Source organism: Haliotis cracherodii, unplaced genomic scaffold (assembly GCF_022045235.1).
Source record: "Haliotis cracherodii isolate W230 unplaced genomic scaffold, xgHalCrac1.p SCAF_2, whole genome shotgun sequence".
NCBI lineage: Eukaryota > Metazoa > Mollusca > Gastropoda > Lepetellida > Haliotidae > Haliotis > Haliotis cracherodii.
In genome coordinates, this window is record NW_027266275.1 from 72,470,927 (window position 1) to 72,492,984 (window position 22,058).

The 22,058-nt window shown below is 42.5% G+C and overlaps 1 protein-coding gene across 1 annotated transcript; it reads right to left on the bottom strand.

The window, feature by feature from the left end:
* Positions 1–395: 395 nt before the first annotated feature.
* On the bottom strand, positions 396–19,345 carry LOC139468489 (cerebellar degeneration-related protein 2-like). The gene is made up of 4 exons (XM_071250475.1): positions 19,171–19,345; positions 5,968–6,080; positions 5,134–5,282; positions 396–4,270 (listed from the first exon to the last, which is right to left on the bottom strand). The coding sequence occupies exons 1-4, from the start codon at positions 19,229–19,231 to the stop codon at positions 3,235–3,237; spliced, it is 1,359 nt and encodes a 452-aa protein (XP_071106576.1). The 5' UTR covers positions 19,232–19,345; the 3' UTR covers positions 396–3,234.
* Positions 19,346–22,058: the final 2,713 nt, after the last annotated feature.

The following is a 22,058-nucleotide window of genomic DNA, read 5'->3' on the forward strand; positions in this document are numbered from 1 at the left end:
TTAAACTGCGACATGGTATCTCAGTGGGCTAGCACTATAAATCGGCATCAGCACGCACGCACGCACGCACGCACGCACGCACGCACGCACACACACACACAACTGGGACTCTAGCAAATGTCATGATTACATTCTGTACAACGTTGACCCTGTAATGGCAATGAATAGCGTTTTCAATATGGCTGCCATGGTGCCCATATTGAAAATTGGATTCGAACCTCTTCAAAGAAATTCGGGTGCCATTCCCACAAGCATGTGAAGTTTTAGCTTCATTGGTTTCGAAGGAGATGTTTACAGACGTCGATGCCTGACAAGTAGGGGACGACATAAGTCCTCTTGATTTGACATATCAAATGTTTTAATGTACAACAAAAAGTCAATATGACAATTATGAGTTGTGCAGTTACATTGTCCGCTATCATAAAGTAAACAAGGTCAGAGAGCAAGCATACACCGATATGATATCGAACAGAACTGACCAGACCACAAACGGTAATAATAAATTTGATTTTATTTCATGAACAGTAAACCTCACTGAGGTAAATAAAGCATATAAATAAAATGTAGGAATATAGCTTGCGAACATCACTCAACATTATCACAAACAACAGCGGGGGACACGGAAGACGAGGGTAGTATACATACATATCTTATAATGTCGTCGTCGTCGTCGTCGTCGTCACATCATCTTCCCGAGGCAAGTGAATTAACTGACTGTAAAAGTCCAGTTTCCATCCTTGCCGAACTAGGCTGGTATTATGGAGTTACATTCTGGCTGGACTAACGAGTCTATGCATAGTCCAATCAAAATCGCACACCGAAATCGAAATCCGGTTCGTAAAGTGTCATGCATAGTTCCGTCGACTGCAGGATTTGCAAAGCATGTGCACCGCTAACTCGTTGTCAACAAATATTTTCTATATCTTTTCATGTTTTTGATCAAGGTGCTCACGTGATCTGATGCACTTCGCGATGTAAGACTCGTTTGATCACAATATAGATCTTGACTATCGATCAGATCGTCTTGACTGGGCGCCACCGTTTTGTTTGAAGCAAATGTTAGTGATACGAGAGGTTGAATCTGATTGGTCAATAGGAGAGGCATAGAAAGGACATTACTCGTAATAGCCACTGGTGGCGCTACGATCGAGCCCAGGAATTCCAGCCTAGTTCGGCAAGGGTGGAAACTGGACTTTTAAAGTCAGTTAACTAACTCTCTTGCCTCGGGTGGATGTCGTCACAGGGGCAATCACAAAGCTCACATGTCGGATGTCGTCTTTGCTTAGATCCCAAACAACATACATGTTAATATAAGACATCAGTTTTGATTTGATTTAATCACAAATATATTTGATTTTCAATTTAGATGCACACGAAGAAGGCATTCGGATGTGATCTTTGTGAGTGGGATTCCTCTTTGGCCTGTCAAGGGAAGTGTTTGAATTAGTAGATAATGCTGGTAAATAAATACAACAATTACTGCAACGTTCGGAATATTATCACATTAAACACAGTTGGTAGTCACTGACAAAGTTTCAATTTAACAAAATATACAATCTCACGAAGGAGGTAATTTGTGACAAACAAGCTATACTTAATTTATAATTATTGGAAGTACATATTATCATGGTCCTGGTAATTTTATAACATTGTTACATATTTTACATGAAAGATTATTCACAATTACTGCTGTACACAAGTATAACAACGACAGCCGGTACAGGTGCGACATACATTACCGCCAACACCATCACTCAGAACCTTACAATGGGTGACCGGATTATCTCCCTTTGAAAGAACGGCAAGCGCCTTTTAACCAACAAAATTGTCAACAGAGTCGAGTCTAAATAGATACTGTTACCCCACGTGTTTTGATAATGGAAATGAGACGATGGTGAAGCAATGACAGGTTACACTGCTGAGCATTAAGCATTAACATAAGCTTAGCTGCGGTAACTGCATCCCTGTGCTGATGCCCATAAACGATTTTCATATTGACTTGTGACTCGTTTATTGGGAGCCGCACAGGGGTGAGGTTACCACAGCTGGCGTAAGCTGCGTCTGTCAAGGTGATAAAATAAGAATAAATAGGTAAATAGTATCTAGAGGCAATACTAGGAGATAGGAATCTCAATATTTGGCTTTTCATGGGAAGACTAGCCTCAAGGTATATGTGACCGTGGATTTGTCACCGTGTGTGGCAGTGAGGTAAGAAATCGTGTGTCTGGCTCGAGGTGAAGGACACCCCGTCTAACATTGTGGTGAAGTAGTTGTTGCTAGAGGGAGACATTGTAATGAGAATGAGTTGCCTCCCTAAACATGCACGATAAATGTTCTTCGTTTCTGACACGTGTGACACGCCTAGTGTGTGATTTGAGAGTATTTGAAAAAAATGCCATCAAAGATTAAAATGGTAATACATTCGAATACAAATCGAATAAACCCATAACACAAAACAGAATAATCTGAACTGTCACAAATCCTTGTCTATTAACTTAGGAGACACAACTTTAAAAGATTCTTTGATAATGCAGACGTGGACGAAAAGTCAGTCAACTTTGAAATACGTTTTGAGGTGTGAACTCATTCGATTGAAATGAATGGAAGTATGGTTGTGTTATGCGAGGTCTCATGGGGTTGACATTGCAGTGCATACTGGGTACTAAAATATAAATCTCATTGGGTTGTAGATCTGGCCATCGTCTCCATAGTTGGCAAGCTACCATGGCTTGCGTTCTACCAATAAAGAAATAGAGTGAACATGCATATATTAAGTGACTTGTACCCACCGCTCACACTCATCGACCACACGACGGGCGTGCGGGATCCTCTCACACTGTGGAAACAGTGAAGTGGATTCTCCCACTCTGACCAATCAGCGATGCTGCATAAATTCACCGACCAATCAGCGATGCGGATTACCCTCACACTGACCAATCATTGACGTGAAATACCCTGACTCTGACAATCAGCTAAACAGAATGACTAATCTGAGAACAGGAACGACATCACATTAATCCGAGATTGCCACCAGTCTGACCAATCAGCTACCCTGAATGCCGTCACTGACCAATCAGAGAAGTGGAATACTCTTAATCCTGATTGGCTGTGTCAGGTCCAACCTCAACACCACTATAAGGGTGTCCGTGTAAACGACAGGGTACTGTATAGACTATTATTGCAGTGTGTCAGTAACGGCAGACGTTGTGTGAAGGCTTCATTTCACGATCAGATCTACATGAAAGTCTGAGTGTTCTTATCATCCGTGCCATCCGGCGTGGACGCGGGCGTGGAGGCGGGCGTGGAGGCGGGCGTGGAGGCGGGAGTGGATCCGGATGAAGGCTTCTCCCCTGCTTCTTCTATTCTCGATTTCCTGAGAGTTGCGAACAGTTCCTTGAACAACACCTTGTAGGGTGCAGGTTGTCCTGTGTCCTGGGTATAATCCTTCGTGAAGGTGAGGTTTAGGAGAGTCTGAACCTCCTTATTGGCTAGCCTCTTCCGCATCCTCTCCTCCGCAGTCTCCTCACACTCGCCGGTCTGTCTTTTCGCTTTGATCACTGCCTCATATTTCTGAAATAGGTTCTTGTACTGTGTCTCCAGTTCATCCAGAATAGACAGTCCCGAGTCATCTGCATCTTTCTCCAGAATCTCTGTTGCATCCACAGCCACTTTGCTGATTGACTCGGAGCTGCCATAAAGGCTGCCTCCTCCACCCAGCTTCACAGCCTTGCCAGGCGTCTTCAGCTCTGGGTGGTCGTGTTCAATCTCCTTCAGAATGTGATACTGAGACTCCACATCCTCCACACTGCGGTCACAGCTCCAGCAAAGGATCTTAGCACAACGGTCATTGGCTTCCGACAGTTCAGCCTCTAAACTTTTGATTTGTGACACACGTTCTTCGAGCGATGCTATTCTTCTCTCCAAGATTTGATTTTCCTGAATGACAATAGAGTTTTCTAGTTCCACATCCTCCCTCTTGTGCTTCTCTATAGATTTCAAACTTTTCACATGCTGGACAGTTTCTTGAAGTCGCCGTATCTCTTGTTCATAGGGATTCATGGGTAGATTTTTGAGTTTTTCATTGTAAGTCCAGGACAAGTTCTCCAGGTAATACCCCTTCTTGGTCTCGACGGTTTCATTGAGGCTGGCTAAACTCAGGGCGCGGCGTGATTCCTGTTTCTTTGTGAGTCTTTCTACAGCTTTCATCTCGTCAATCTTCTTGAGGAGCTCCTCCACCCTGAAGTCCAAAAGCTCCACAGTGTTGCTCAATCTGGAACAACACGTTAGATGAGTGAGTGAATGAATGCTTTACAAGACATTACATAGCAGCAATATCACGGAGGGAAATGTGCTTTGGAATTATCAACTCACAGAAACTGTACCAACAGTAAGTAGACCGCAACGCTCGCAAGGAGCGAGGCAAAATACACAACCATCGAGAGAGTTTGTCAGATCTAAGCTAAGACGTCAGCAAAATTAATCTGGAGTAGTGGTTGAAATTGTGTACCATGTTATATATGTCCAAAGTTATGCCGCACTCAGCAATATTCCAGCTATATGAGTGCTGTCTGGAGTCTGGACCTGTCAATCCAGTGATCGAAATCATGAGCATCGATCCACACAACTGGGATATGATGACAAGCAGGCCTGATCACGGGATCCTATTTGTCGCCTCTTGCGACAAGCATAGTCGCCTCTTACGGCAAGCATTACAATGTAATTTTTCTCATGTAATTTTCTTAAATATTATACCTTGTAACTCTCCTATGGAGGAATAAAAGAATATATATCTACATGTACATCTGTCTGAATGTAAGTACACTATTCTTGAGACATGAACATCTCAAGGTCTACTGGCATGTGCTAGAATCAAGTAAGGTCACACAATACCATACGTGTGATCTAAGAAACTAAGTGAAGTGGTCATGCAGCCTTAGAACTTGGCACTAGTCCTAAAAGTTCTTGATGAACTGCCCAATAGTTACGGTATCATAAAGACAAGTAGAGATTTGCACACTTCAAGGGTTTTGCTATATGTTATCATTATATGGACTAGTGGACTAAAATTGCTAGTTTCTTTCGCTGTCATGTCTCCAGCACAAACCTGTCCGTGACACATTCGCCTGCTCTTACCTGTCGATCTTCTCCTTGTCGGACTTGGACTGGGACAATAGTTTTTGATTCGTCTTCTCCAGCTCCTGTGACGACCTGTCGAGGTCCTCGTACACTCTCATCCGGGACTCGTTCGTCAGCCGCACAGTCTCAAGCTGCTTGGCATAGAACTGACAACAGACAACAGACAACAGTAAGCGATGGAATGTTGTTTACCGCCGCAGTCAATAACATTCCAAGTAGATCACAAACCACTCCTGCTATGTCGCAAGACAAGCTGTTTGGTCAGGCACACCAGTGGTAGACAGCATGATCAACGATCCACATTGTCGGGGAACGATGACAGGCATCCATATACCCACTTTACTTGGGTCTGACAACTATTCCGACTCGGAATCCCACACGAACAGGTAAGGTGAAATGGGGTTTAAACGAAACGTCACGTGCGTTCTTGCTTGCACTAGTCCGGACAAATACCAATTTTATAGTGCTAGCCCACTGAGATACCATGCCGCAATTTAACATGAATATCCCACTCAGACACAGTATACTGACTCCGAGCCGACCAGTCCTTGTTTTAGCCCCTTAATGGTAAGCGCCAGACAGGGTAACAACAAGTACCATCTTTTAACGTCTTTTGGTATGACGCGGCCGGGGATCGAATCCCGGACCTTGCGCTATCAGAGCGGACGCTCTACCACTATACCACGGAGGCGGTCTTATCCTTTGTTATGGTTTGAGTCGGTTGGGCACGAGTTCACAGAAAATTGGAGAGATGATTTAAATGGTGTTTCATTTGTTAATTTTTGCATAAGTATTAACTGCCATGCAGTAGAGGAGTGCTACACGTCGGACCTGTACTTCCAGTGCTTGTTCATGGTTGGTATGATGCAGGGCGACCACCTGGGACTCCAACTCTCGGTTTCTCTCCAGCAACGCCTTCCCCAACTCCGCCGCCAACTGCAGATCTACAACAGCAGCAACATCGTGTTATGTCCAACACAAAGAGTATTTCAGTCATAATACGGCCGGTCAGCTTGAGGTGGGAGGAAAACCCAAAGCGATGCAAGTCTGAGACGTATGTGAAAACATTTGCGAAACCCACGAGCACGGGTACGGTGCGGACAAATCTAGAAACAATAAGGGATAATTTTGAATTCATAAGATCATACGTTTCTGGTACGCCTAAGAACGTAACTCAGCACCGCAGTTGGTTTTAGACACATCAAACAAGAAGTCCTGAAAACACATTTTACATGAATATTATTGAAAAAACATTGAAAATAGAATATAATATCTATGTTCACAGCTTATTGCAAATGTAGAGCGTGAAAGTGGTTTAAATCCCCTTTTACAAATATTCCACCAATATCACGGCGATACCAGCAATGCTTCACACATAATGCCGTGGGCCTTCCCCGTGAAGGGCGAACGCTTTAATCACTGTGTCCCTTTGAGGTACTCCGACGTCTTGGCTGACGCCGTGCAGAGGTGGGAACATAATCCTGGTTATTGATATATGCTTAAGTGGCTGGAGACAAATGCAACCAGGTATAAAAGGTATAAAAGGCGTGGAATAATTAAGCATGTCTGCGAGTAAACAAATCCATTGTTGAAGAAAACGACCATTTATTGCAACAACAGCCATAAATCTGCTGTCCCAGGGCTCAGCATTTGTACACAGCTCGTATATATCAGCTTTGTCACGATCGATATCAACTCCAGAAATAATTCCGTAACAACAATGACGTCAACGACTTCATCGTTCTTTGCTTCATAACGTCATGTCCGCAGGTCGGACGTAGCACGTCACAGATATGTACACCGTACGTTTAGTTTCACACATTGTACCAATGGGAATCGAACCTAGGCCTTCGGCGTAACGAGCCAACACGTAAACCACCCGGCTACCTCACGGCCGCTACCAACTCTGGGTCAGTACTTACGTTACATCAGGTGTATTATGTAATTGTAGATTGTGGAAATGGATCTCTTAAAATTTCAGTATGACCTGTGGACATGTGGGTATACATTTCAACTAAAATTGTGAATATGCCACAAGTACGTTTGGGGGAAGGGAGAATTCAAGCGCAGAAAGAGACTGGCTGGTGTCCATTCCATTCCCAGCGGAACCTTCTCAGTCAAGGTCTAAATGTAGATTTACTGCCCTGTTTGTAATTGCGACATTGTCTCTGCATAATTAGGGTTATAATTAAATGGTAGCTGGATATACATCATAAAATGTCAGTTGGCAGAGTTAACGTGACATTTTGGCGAACATGACTCAAGCTTGTCAGAGCTGCCATATCCCCACTATCCAGACCGTGTCCTTACTATCCAGACCGTGCACCCACTATCCAGACCGTGCCCCCACTATCCAGACCGTGTCCTCACTATCCAGACCGTGCCCCCACTATCCAGACCGTGTCCCCACTATCCAGACCGTGCCCCCACTATCCAGACCGTGTCCCTACTATCCAGACCGTGCCCCCACTACCCAGACCGTGCCTGCGTCTGCACCCTACATCATCCTTTGTGACAATCTCAGGGAAACATATATTTGAGCTGCGACTTAGCTATCAAGTTATTGGTGTTGAGTTTCTGATTGCAACAGTGCCTGGTGTTTTTTAGGCAACAGACTGTATCTGTATGGGCACGTTTGTGTCTGAGGCGAACACGGATGCAATGATTGGTTCTATCTCTGAGGCGAACACGGATGCAATGTCGAACCTGTCTCTGAGTCGTACACATGATGGCAAAGGAGCTACCGTTGGTCTCGCTCTGCAGCTGTAGCAGCAGCAACCATGACAGCTGGGCGGGAGATGACACCACGCTGTGGTATTTAGGCAGGAGGTAGCGGTTACACTGTACACAAGGGGTCACGTCATCTCCAGCCAGCTACTCGAGTGACGACAAAATGAGAATGAACTTCAGTGACAAAGTTGACAGTGCATGTTATAAGATTTTCAGAGAAAGTACACATTACGTGAGATAGGCATGGTCTCGTTGATAGGTGAACAATTACACACCTGTATGCATAGTCACTGTCAAAGTGGGTCAGTCGCAGCGACAGATGGCCTGGGTTAATTAATTTCGATATGACTATCATTACAGACGGTCGATACCACACATTGTGACAAGGCTATCGACCATGAACAACGGACATTCTATTCGTGGTGGTCATACGTGTGCCTGGGTGTAGCATCAGGTTAGGGTGCATCTGAGTGGTCCACTTCGGACATACAGTACGCGCATGCGAACAACTGTCATACGTTTATCACGCATGTCGTATCACGTGTCTCCTGACTTGGTGACCGTATTGCACAGACGGTTTCATTTGACATGTGATTCTGCTCATGAGACGATTCGCTCTGGGCTTCAGACATCTCACACAGATTGATGGGCATACACAACTGGTTGCTAACTGAAATAAGATCGGCCGAGAAGCGCTAGTTTCCTGCTCTGTAGAACACAAAGAAGTATATAAAGACTTAGGGTTAATAATATCATAGAGTTGAGAAAAAAATTACTAATTAATGTGATGTCATATACAGGGTATATATTACACATCTGCTTGTTCATATTTGTTGCCATGACTAGATGACCTTTGCAAGAAAACTACCCCACTGTCCTCTCCGTGGTATAATGAGTTAGTTGGATGTAGCAGTGTTTCCGCAATGTCACGTGTCATCTTAATAAGGGCAAAATGGTACAGCATGGATTGTTTCTTGTTAATCGTCACACTCAGTAATTGACGTTGGTCATAATTAAATAATTGTGTCCGGACCAGACAATCAAGTGATTGACATCATAAGCATCGATCTACGCAATTGGGATACGAGCCTGACCACCCGATCCCGATAGTCGCCTCTTACGACAAGTATGGTCTTACCCAGATCCAACCATTACCAGACTTTTAGACAAACCAAGGATCTTAATCGGGTTGAAACTGGGATTCAAACCCACCACCAGGGGTTCCCGGCCTGGCTGGGACACTGGTGATACAAGGACATAATGGCATCTTTCACCTGATGTTTCAACACAAGATCGTGTAATCAACTCGGCTGCAGCGCTCTTTCGGGACAAGGTCACCCTGCCAGATAACAGCGTTGCTAGGAGACAAGACTTTATGTTTGTACAAGACTATTTTCAGAATTGACATCCATTTGAAAAAATATTATTTAAGTTTAAGGAAAGGTATTGTACAACATGTTGTTCTGACACGTTTGTACACGTGTTGTCACGATTGTAACACTCCACCAATTGGTACGTTTTGTATTGTCACAGTGATCAGGCATTCGTCACCACTCGCCTCTTTCCGTAACCTAAAAGAAGACTCGTCACCCTACCGATGAATGTTATGTGCGGAAATAAGAAAAACCAATCAGAATGCGCGCATGATTTCAGGTTCGTCAAAGAATCCCACAGAAATAATTTTTGATTTTACATATGTCTTGCATCTAAAAATATACCCAAGGCACAGTTAAATGTGTTCAGTCATACTGTATAATTCCGCATGTCCAGATGTGCTTTAAATTGCATCTGAAATATAATATATGGGGAAATATATGTGAACCATTACGCGACGAGTTGACAATTAGTTTTGGTATGTCCGTTTGCGCTAAGACGGAACCCGGTCGCAAAAATGGCCACGAGAGGGGCACGAGTCGCTATTCGGCTTGTCCCGGAATAACACGAGTTGGTAATGAATGTGTGATAAGGTAAACGTTTTGCGGAACAAAATACCGAAAATGTGATGTTCTTTCAAGGACACCTATGCGGAAATAGTTCTTATTGTTGTGTTGACGTGTTTGGTTCTGATCAGACCCACCTAGCAGAATGGCTACAGACCTTTTCTTATCCAAAAAATCAATTCAAAGTCATTGCCGTTGAAATAAAATAATTGTCAGCGTATTATGTTATCGCAAGAGGAAGCATTCAACCAGCTTCAATGAAGATTGTTTGGGGTGCCTTTGTTGTTGTTTAACGCCGCACTAAGAATAATTCCAGCTGTATTGAGGTGGTCTGTAAATAATCCATTGACTGAAAGGTGCCATGAGGGACGCTGTCGGGGTACGACGTCACGCAATATTTTAAGTGAGTGAGTGAGTGAGTGAGTTGGGTTTAACGCCGCTTTTAACAGTATTCCAGTTATATCACGGCGTGTCAGCTTAATGTGGGAGCCCGAAGTGATGCAGGTCTCAGACGTTTACCACTTCGGTGAAACCCACGAGCACGGATATGGTGCTGACAAACCTAGAAACATAATCGGGGAGAACCGCGCAATATTTTAAGCAGAACATAGGTCCCACAAGGTGAGGTGAAGTGAAATGGGGTTTAACGTCGCGTCCAAGATTATGTTACCAGCTTAGTTTGTTATGGAAATTTATTTTACGACATTTTTATGTCTGTTGAAATGCCTGCTACATTACATGGATGTCAGGTTCAAGTTTTCTCAGAAAGATGTGAGGTGAAATGGGGTTTAACGTCGCGTCCAAGATTATTGCACTTATATAGCGACGTGCATGTACGTGTGTGTGTTTGTGTGGCTGCTTGTACTAGTCCGGACTGATGCCGATTTATAGTGCTAGCTCATTGAGATACCATGCCGCAGTGTAACAAATCATAAATACCCCACTCAGACACAGAATACCGACTCCGAGCCGACCAGGCTTGTTTGAGCCCCTTAATGCCGAGCGCCAGACTATCTTTTAACGTCTTTTGGTATGAAGCGGCCGGGGATCGAATCCCTGACCTTCCGCTCTCCGGGCGGACGCTCTACCACGAGACGGTCTGTCACGCCGTGAAACCAAGTCACCGATCCCGACCACGCGATCCATGAAGTCGCCTCGTATAACAAGCATAGGTTGCTGGGGACCAATTCTAGCCCGGGTTCCAGCGGGGGCAACTCACGTATTACTGAGCAAGCGACGTTGTATTCTACAACAACGTCTTCATCTTCACTCGCGATAAGGGATATCTCATGGCCGATCTTACTGAACGATCATATTCCAATTAATAATCTTGCCTTGAAGTTTATTTGACAGGCTAATTACCATAATCAGGAAGGCGAGTGCCTTACCAATCACCCGTCATTACCCGGGCCGCCGGCAACATTGTGACGGGAGCCGCCAGTCGCCGGGGGAACGACATGCGAGGTGTGCGGTGTGGGACCGTGGGAAATTCTCGATAGGACATCATAGCGTCATACAACATCAGCAATTTACGATAGAGATATGAAATTACTGTCAAATAAGTATATGCATATACCTTTGGAGTGATTGATATTAGATTTAACGTCAAATCGGCAGTATTTCAGCCCCCACCGACCCACCGACCCACACAACACAACACCCCCCACCCACGCCGCACACAAACAACCCAACATAAACACCCCCCCCCCCCCCCCCCCCACACACACACACACACACACGCCATTAATCTGTCTCCCAAACCCCAGAGAGTAATTTAAAAAAAGTCCAATTCAAGTTTAGATTGTCTCTGCTCTAGGCCTGGAATTAAGGATTGTTATGGCCTCCATTTGGATATTATTACTTTTATATTTTGTATATGTATACTTTTGAATAAGATAACTTATTTCTGGGACTAAATATCAATCTACGTCATCATATTAACAGACCAGATTTCCAGTGAGTGAGTGACCGAATTTGGTTTTACAGTATTTCTCCAGTGAGTCAATGTTGTTTTACGTCACTGTCAGAAACATTCCAACTGTATCACGGCGGCCTGCATTCTCAGACCAGGCAAAGCACTTGATACGGTAAGGAATACATCAGTAACAACGGGTGGTATTCCATGGGGTAAGCCACACAAAGCGATGACTATGAATGACACCTAACAGAGTAGAACGGTGACGAGTCGAATGCAGCATAAACACGCGAGGGATTCAGTAACCTTCTTTCATCGGATATGTTCTTAATGTTTCCTTCGGAGAACTGACGCCACACTTAGCAATATTCCAGATATATGACAGCGGTCTGTAAATAATCGAGTCTGGACCAGACAATCCAGTGATTGACGTCATAAGCATCGATCCACGTAATTGGGACGCGATGCTATGCATTAACCAAGTCAGCGAGCCTGAACACCCGATCCCGTTAGTCGCCTCTTACGACAAGCACAGTCGGCTTTTACGGCAATTATGTTTACTCAGGGTAATTAAGTATTGTTCTGCTATATATACATTACTGTTCGCTATAAATACCACATTACTTGCTATATATACACCACTGTTTGCTATATTCACCAGCTCTGCCCGCTATGACGTAATAACACTGTCCGCTCCGTGCTGCACACGTGGCTGTAATACACCAGGCCGGTGGACAATGGACCATAAGTCACTGCAGTCACGGCAGTCAAGGCACGCAGAGTGTGAGCAGACCGAGTCTAAGGGGCATATCCACCGACACCATCGGAGCACTTTCTAAGTATATCAACAAGATCACGTTTGTTCGCAACTGATCAGAATAATTGCGATTTGGAGAAGAAAAACCTTTAAAGGAAAGGGGGAATACGAAGCGCTAATTGACAGCTTCGGCAAATTCGATTAAAGTCCTTTAGCTTTATTTCCTTGGTTTGCCAGTTCAAAATGTAAAGAATGTAAAGAGTATATGACTTAAGCAGTTAATGCCACATTGTTTCTCTGTGACCACCTTTTGGAGGATATAACTGGGTCATAGAGCAATGGGTCAGTGAGTTGGGTTTAACGCCGCTTTTAACAGTATTCCAGTTATATCACGGCGTGTCAGCTTAATGTGGGAGGAAAGCCCGAAGTGATGCAGGTCTCAGACGTTTACCACTTCAGTGAAACCCCACGAGCACGGGTATGGTGCTTAGAAAACAATCGGGGCGAACCGGGACTCGAACCCACAATCATAGGTTTCTGGCGTGGCCAAGGGACGCAACTCTGCACAGCGAATCGCGGCGCCTTGGGCGACTGGGCCACCCGTGCCCCCAGTAGAGCAATGGAGTTGTCTTGGGCCAACAGAAGGATTTGTTCCTTTGACTCCATTAATATTTTCTTGGCTTTGCACATGAGCAAATCATAATTTTGTGTTCAAGATTTGTCTCTGCATCAAGGCTGGACGATAACAGTTATATATACATGTGCTTCGGGACTATGGGTCACGTGACTGCTCGGTACATGTGACATCAGAACAAACTACATGACAACATCAACGCTATTTCCTCTATGTGAGCCATGTAATACTGGCCCATTGACCCCTGGTCAGGGTCAACAGGGGTTTAATCCCCCTGGACATGCCAGACGCGGCGTTGAAGTGTCATTCGGAGAAACAAAGTAGTTCCATCAGAAGCGCGTAGACATAAGGTGTTCACAGTTAATCTATACAAACATACTTGGAATGGTCGGATACATCGGCGTAAATAGTAGTTTCCCGCTGACCAAGTTATTTTAATGACGGGGATTGGACAAGGTCAGATACGACAGACAATGTGCTCCTGCTGAGGTGGGACTTTCCAGTCTTACCTGAACGTTCGCTTTCTGTTATACTACTAAACGTTTGCTACACACAAATAATCGAGTAAAAGGTTCGGCCTTAATAAGACCTAGGTGACCTTTGAAGATCCGGGGTAGAATAGGTCTCAGGAACCCATTCGTGCCTTAAAAGGCGACTATGCTTGTCGTAAGAGGCGACTAACGGGATCGGGTGGTCAGGCTCGCTGACTTGGTTGACGTATGACATCGTATTCCAATTGCGTAGATCGATGCTCATGATATTAATCACTGGATTGTCAGGTCCAGACTCGATTATTTACAGACCGCCGTCATATAGATGGAATACTACTGAGTGCGGCGTTAAACAACAATGAAACAAAACTAGGCTACATTGTCCTGCCAGGCCTTGTCTGGGTGGGTGGGGGTAGGCTTAGCGCAGGTTTGACAGGTATTTCACTTAGATCACACCTGTCAGATTTTGCGAGTTACAAAAATCTAAACTGACGCAGGTCGTAGACGTTTCGGTGAATCCAACAAGCATGAGACTGGTGCTGACAGACCACCTATCTGCATAAGGGCGACGTTCGAGCCCTTGATTAGAGGACCCTGACAACGAAGGACCGCAATTCTCATAAAATTGCGCTTACACACCAATCTCGGCTTCGAAAACACGATGAAAGGGTTCTGGTAGGACAAAGCGACGCAACTCTGTCCAAGACGACTGGACCAAGCGTGTCTCTGGTAGATCTTCAGTAGCACCAACAACTGTATACCAAGACAGACGTTTCTAATGCTGTTGGAACCTAAGCATTTGAAGCAAATTGAAGCATTTCCTGCAGACCATTTACCAATCAGTGTGAAGTACACTGAAGTAAGCTCTATTGGCCCCAGCTCTGAGACATCGTTACACCTGCCTTACGAACACACCATTGAACCTGCCCTCAAGGTACTTGGTGCATTACCGTCCATCTACTCTTATCTACATGCCCGTCTACTCATCCATCTACATGCTGTCTACTCATTCCGTCTACATCATATTTGACGGTCTACTTATTCCGTCTACATGCTATTTGCCTGTCTACTCATTCCGTCTACATGTTATTTGCCTGACTACACATTCCGTCTACATGCTATTTGCCTGTCTACTCGTTCCGTCTATATGCTATTTGGTCGTCTACTCATTCCGTCTACATGCTATTTGCCTGTCGACTCATTCCGTCTACATGCTATTTGCCTGTCTACTCATTCCGTCTACATACTATTTGCCTGTCGAATCATTCCGTCTACATATTTGCCTGTCTACTCGTTCTGTCTATATGCTATTTGGCCGTCTATACATATCGTCTACATGTTATTTGCTTGTCTACATGATACTTGAATGTCTTATCCCATCTACATACTACTTGCCTGTCAACTAATCTCGTCTTCATTTTACATGTCCGCCTACTTACCCAGTCTGTCTACTGATCTCGGATCAATACTACTTGCGTGTCTACTCAAGCATTTAACAAGAATACGTACGATCGTAAGCATCTGTCGTACCACAGTAAGACATTCCCAACCAAGATATCGGGCTCCCCACACCCCGCATATCCCGCTTGTATCTTGAGAGATGGGTCTGTTCTAACCTTCCGATTGTCGCCTTATTGACTTAGAACAAACAAGAGTCCTACTCCATCTTGTCTGTGGTGGTCATTAACACTGCGTGGGATATTCAAACACCAGGTTTGTGTGCAGAATAAGGTTCGAGAGGCTTGTCTCAAAGATGAAAGAATAACATCACTATTGTGATCATGTGATACGGATGCGTATCAAGAAATGAAACCTGTGTTATATGTTGACGTAGGTACACGGTCTAGGTAGGTTTAAAAAAAGCAAAAACAAAACAATAACAAAAAGCCAAAAAAATATACAAACAAAAAAACATATAATAAAAGACAATATTACTACAAAAAATGATCAAGAGAGTGAATGCTAGAATAGGTCTAGGGCTAGAGCTTGATCTAGAACAGTCGGCGACACACTTACGCACTACTCTGTTTTCTGTTATGTAATGCACACCAAACAGATTGTAAAATAGGCAGTTTGTCTCCGACAGGGAACACGCCAAAACACAGACAACTGTATCAATGACACCATTCCTTGTAGTGTTGACAGACTGGCCATATTGACTACTGGATACAGCACTTCCATAGTGGAAGGAAGGCCTACTTCTCGTTTCATTAATATTTCACGCAGCGTTGTGATTCTAGCATGCAAATGACTTCAAAGAACAAAGGGGGCCGATGTGGTCAGACCTTTACAAACCACGTTGGTGAACATTAAACCATATTAGTGGCATCATTAATATGTGTCTGCAATGAATCATTCATAGCCACAGCCGTGTGGATTTTAAATACTGCAAATGCCACTTGAACAACGCCAGCGCAGATAACTTATGTTACCAGTTTAGTTTGTTATGGAAATTTATTTTACGACGTTTTTATGTCTGTTGAAATGCCTGCTACATTACATGGATGTCAGGTTCAAGTTTTCTCAGAAAGATGTGAGGTGAAATGGGGTTTAACGTCGCGTCCAAGATTATTGCACTTATATAGCGACGTGCATGTACGTGTGTGTGTTTGTGTGGCTGCTTGTACTAGTCCGGACTGATGCCGATTTATAGTGCTAGCTCATTGAGAAACCATGCCGCAGTTTAACGTCTTTTAACGTCTTTTGGTATGACGCGGCCGGGGATCGAACCCCTGACCTTCCGCTCTACCACTAGACCACGGAGGCGGTTTTCTCAGGTGGTACATGAGACCAATCATAATATTAATTCTTAATATAATAATAATATCAAGATGACAGGAATAGTGTGCAAATGCATAGAGAGGTGAAAGGTTACAATGAAATATGACAAAAATCTCATACACGTTTTTTTAACAGCTTCAACATTTCTAAAGATGGTATTGATGAATTTGGACATGTCTCTTATATCCTTTACTGTAGTGCTGGATAAACATTTCTTTCAATTTATACATATTGGGCCATTCGGAGATATCTTTAGGTATGTACATAGACCGCCACTGGAGAAGTGCTTCACATCTGAATAGGTAATGAAACTCGTCACCAAATGCGGAGTGTGTTCGCTTTTTAAGATTTTTATCTGAAAATAGCCGCGTCTGTTTAAACGTGTTTCTTCTTCAGGGCACAACCAATTATAATTATCAAATTTAAATGTAGTAGGATGGCGATATATAGACTGGATAACCGAGTCTTGACTTCAGACTGGTGTTTTGTGTGTAACCTGCGACTCGCGTCTGGACATCTCGAACACCGAGACATTTCCTTGTTTCTATGTTTCCACTGAATGGGTGTGGAAATAGGTCGTACACCATAGCCAGCTATTGTATACAGCATAATGACCATCTGTGGTCCCTGAGTGGGCAGCGACTGACGTGGAGGTCAGCTGACGTAATACTGTATAGACTTAAACACACACATTTAATCTGTAAACTATTAGCACCGCCCCACCCATGGACTATCACCATTAACAGCGACGCAAACAGCAGCTGTAACCGGGATATGATCACAGTATCAGATGACGGAGTGATCCATCGCTCTGTACTAACAAGTTCCCATTGACGCGAACATTACATTACATCGAAATCAGTCAATTATTGTTGAGAGAAACAAACGCTAACCTCCAATTCAGGGTTAGAAATTGGCACAAGTCCTATAGTCCTTGCAAAACTGCCCAATAGTAAAGGTATCCTAAGGACTAGTAGAATTTTGACATATTTAAAGGTTTTGCTATATGCTATCATTATAAGGACTAGTGGACTGAAACTGTTTCTACCGCTGCAATTACATTCATATTGTTCAAATGAATTTCGGTGTGACAGCAGTGTTAGATTTATTGACCAACAGACTATGTTGAAGTCGTAGTATTGTTTAACACCACCTGCAACTGTGTTGTATTAGCAGGCTCATGCTAAGGGACCAATCTCACTTTATCATACAGTAAACTACGGTTATTACGAACTCAAAGGGATCATTAATGTTAGTTCGTTATAACCGCAGTTCGTTATAAGCGTGTTCGTTATGAACGTAATTTACTGTACATACATTATACAGTGCCAGGCGGATGGAACTACAATTAAAATGCATTGTACTTGAGGCCGATGCTTTTATGTTGAAATATAATCTGTGTGTATATATATCTCGTATCAATTTTATATTGTTGTTGAGGCTTGTGGTTCTATGAACATTGCATGACTTGATGCAGGTCAGTCACTAATGTTGTATACGGCCTATGCACATCGACAATACATATACTACTCAAATACGTTAAGGATAACTCGATTCATTCATATTACCATAGTTAATCTGTAAACATGACAGATTAACTAAATATAAATGTGACCCGCGAAGATCCGTGGTAGAATAGGTCTTTAGCAACCCATGCTTGCCGTAAAAGGCGACTATGCTTGTCGTAAGAGGCGACTGACCGGATCGGGTAGTCAGAATCGGTGACTTGGTTGAAGGATGTAATCAATCCCAATTGCGTGGATCGATGCTCATGATATCAACCACTGGATTGTCTGGTCGATTATTTACAGACCGCCGTCAGCTGGGATATTGCTGGGTGCGGCGTAAAACAACGAAGCAACCAACTAAATATAAATGTAAAAGAATCGGGTGGTCCTTACCTTGTTTTGAGTAGTATATATCTAATGACAACATATATAAAGAGGGCTCACCATATAGTGTATCCTGCCATTGTTGTACTGTCTGTGTGGAATGTGTTACTGTCTGTGTGGAATGTTTTACTGTCTGTGTGGAATGTTTAACTGTTCGTGTGGGATGTTGTGCTGATAATAATTATAGCAAACTAATGACGATAAACATACTTGGACATAAATGAATTATGCTGCCGACGTGGGTGTGTTGCCTCTAAGCCCACATTGCGTCATTCACAGAAAACGTACAGTACCACTCGGTGTAAAATCAAGTGAAGTCTTCAAGCATATACAACAGGGGTAAGTCTTGTCGGGCTGACACTTACAACAAATAAGGTATTTGGTACACGCTAACACGATTTCACTCCGAATTACCTAAAAAGTAAATATCAATCGTTCGTCAACAAACTGAACTGAAGGAAACTCACCGTACAATATACACATACATAAAATCCTAACGATACAAAAACAAGCCTGGCTGCCAGACAACGTTTTATATGCTGTTGTGTACATTTAGCGCTATTCGGGGAATGCATGTCGTGTATTTGGAATTCCCTGCACAAACAGCAGAGAGGCTAGGCAGCACATATAGCTGCTTCATACAAGCCACAGGACATGACCACAGCTGACAGCTTAATATTTCTGTCAGTGGTCAGTCTTCTGTCGTCTATTTTCTTCAACACCCTCTAATAATCAATAAAAACTGATAACATCTGTCAAGAACGATGCCGAAGTCGGATCAGCTGAGTGTACTTCCACGCATGTATGCTGCAGCGCGAGAAGCTCGTGTGTTCATTCTCCGAGCTGCCGGTCAGTGTGGCACGGCTTGTTTCCCCGACATATTCAACAACTCACCATTTTCGTACCACTCATCCTCAAGTATGTCGTCCGTTTCAAACGTCTCACAAGCTTCCATTTTGATGTTGTAATTAGCCAGATACGGCCATGTCGACCCCTCGCGATCCTCCGTTACACCGAGCGCTGTCTAACTCCGAGCGAACCTCGTTCTGTCTTCGACGTGGCAGATTCAACTTCCGACTGACTGACAGCCAAGCAAGTCACATTACAGTCACGTGATCCACAGTCGGCTCGCTCAAGGCTTGTTTGTTGCTCGTTAGAATCTATCGCGGGCAGCGCTGTAAAAAGGTTGATGTGTTTTCATTTAACACAATACTTAATACGAACGATGTTTACATCTTTACTTTCCTCAAGAGCAATTGGATACTGGCACTTGAGAAGTGTCAGATAGCACTGTAAACAATAAGTGCTAGTTCCTAAGAAATATGTTTAAGTATTAAAATCCCTCAAAACATGCTAATTGCAATTTACTTACCAGAGGCATAAACGAATGATTTTAAGAATTAATATATGCTTTACCCTATCAGGAGTTTGTAATTTCTCATTCTTTCTGTACAATATCAATATCAAGCGAAGTATCAATATATCAATATCTTCCAACAAACAAACTTACTGTCAAACAAATTGTCAAATCACGGAAGTAAAAAGAACACGTTTCCATATTATTTTAAGAAATAGTTTTTTATTCCTGGTTTTGATATGAATATCACAACCATTGGGATGTTATGCAATAAAAATCTCACGATTTCAATTGCTTCTTTCGTCATGTTTTAATCGAAAATGTAAGCTGTATCACCATATTCATATTTGTGTACGTAATAAGTCATACACGTTTTTGTAATTTCATATCATTTCCTTGTTTATGAATTACATGATTTCCGATTGTTGAGTGAAATGGCCGATACGACCGGACAGGACCCCTATGCCGTGCACCAGGTACACTCACCTGTGTGATGTAGGCATGTAGGTATGTATACCCGACAGATAACACCAATATCAGTGTGTCACCACTCGAGCTTCGTACCTGTCAGCGACAGATATGACACAACAGCTTCATCACCGTCGACGTCGTAGTCATATATGTATATACAAGACACACATTATGTTAGGTGACACCCCCCCCCCCCCCCCCCCCCCTCCCCGCTCTAAAAAAAGCAAACAAACAAAACAACAACAAAACAAACATTTAAAAAAACCCACACAAATACAACTCAAAAACCCAATTAAAAAAAACAAAAAAACAACTAGCAAAAACAAACAAAACAATGCACATTGTCAGAAATGTATACATTTGGCCATGATAAAAATATGTTATTTTAAGTCATCTTTTCACTTGATGCACATTTATTATTTTTGTGACATGTCTTTTCACCAGTCTCTCAGGAGACTGATTGCTTGTATACATGTACATGTTCCATGTGTATGTGGTGAGGTCTGAATGCTTAATTCCTGTCTCAAATGGATGTCCCAATAAGCCACAGGGTTGAATGAAAATATCTTTACACGCTTTAGTGGCCACCTTGCCGACAGCCCTTGTCCTCTGTTAATGGGATATAGTGTCATTATGTTGGGATATAGTGTCTATATAGTGTCTCTATGTTGGGATATAGTGTTTATATGTTGGGATATAGTGTCTATATAGTGTCAATATAGTGGGATATAGTGTCTATATAGTGTTTATATGTTTGGATATAGTGTTTATATGTTTGGATATAGTGTTTATATGTTTGGATATAGTGTTTATATGTTGGGATAGAGTATCTATATGTTGAGATATAGTGTTTATATGTTGGGATATAGTGTTTATATGTTGGGATATAGTGTCTATATGTTTGATTAGTGTCTATCTGATGGAATATAGTGTCTATATGTTGGGATATAGTATCTACACGTGTCCATATGTTGGCGTATAGAGTCTTTATGTTGTGATATAGTGTTTATATGTTGGGATAGAGTATCTATATGTTGGGATATAGTGTTTATATGTTGGGATAGAGTATCTATATGTTGGGATATAGTGTTTATATGTTGGAATATAATGTCTATATGTTGTGTCTATATGTTGGGATAGAGTATCTATATGTTGGGATATAGTGTTTATATGTTGGGATAGAGTATCTATATGTTGGGATATAGTGTTTATATGTTGGAATATAATGTCTATATGTTGTGTCTATATGTTGGGATATAGTGTTTATATGTTGGGATAGAGTATCTATATGTTGGGATATAGTGTCTTTATGTTGGGATATAGTGTATATATGTTGGGATAGAGTATCTGTATGTTGGGATATAGTGTTTATATGTTGGAATATAATGTCTATATGTTGTGTCTATATGTTGGGATAGTGTATCTATATGTTGGGATATAGTGTTTATATGTTGGGATATAGTGTCTTTATGTTGGGATATAATGTCTATATGTTGGAATATAGTGTTTATATGTTGGAATATAATGTCTATATGTTGGGATATAGTATCTATATGTTGGGATATAGTGTCTATATGTTGGAATATAGTGTTTATATGTTGGAATGTAATGTCTATATGTTGGGATATTGTATCTATATAGTGTCTATATGTTGGGATATAGTGTTGACATATTATAATAAACATATACGAATGGAACAAAAGCAGATGTTCTTTAGGCTTTTGAAACCTAAACTTAATATAAAAGTATAATTTTCAAAACATCTTCAAGAAGAGCACGACAGACCACATCATAAATATCATCTTGAGGCCTTCCATGAAAATTCATAACGTTTTCTACCATGTAACGTTAACGTTTCCATGACTCACCATACATATTTATTCAGCTCCACGTTCGTGCAGGTTTTGTACAGTCGTTCATTATGCCCGGCTCCGTATAAGGACACGACAACAGT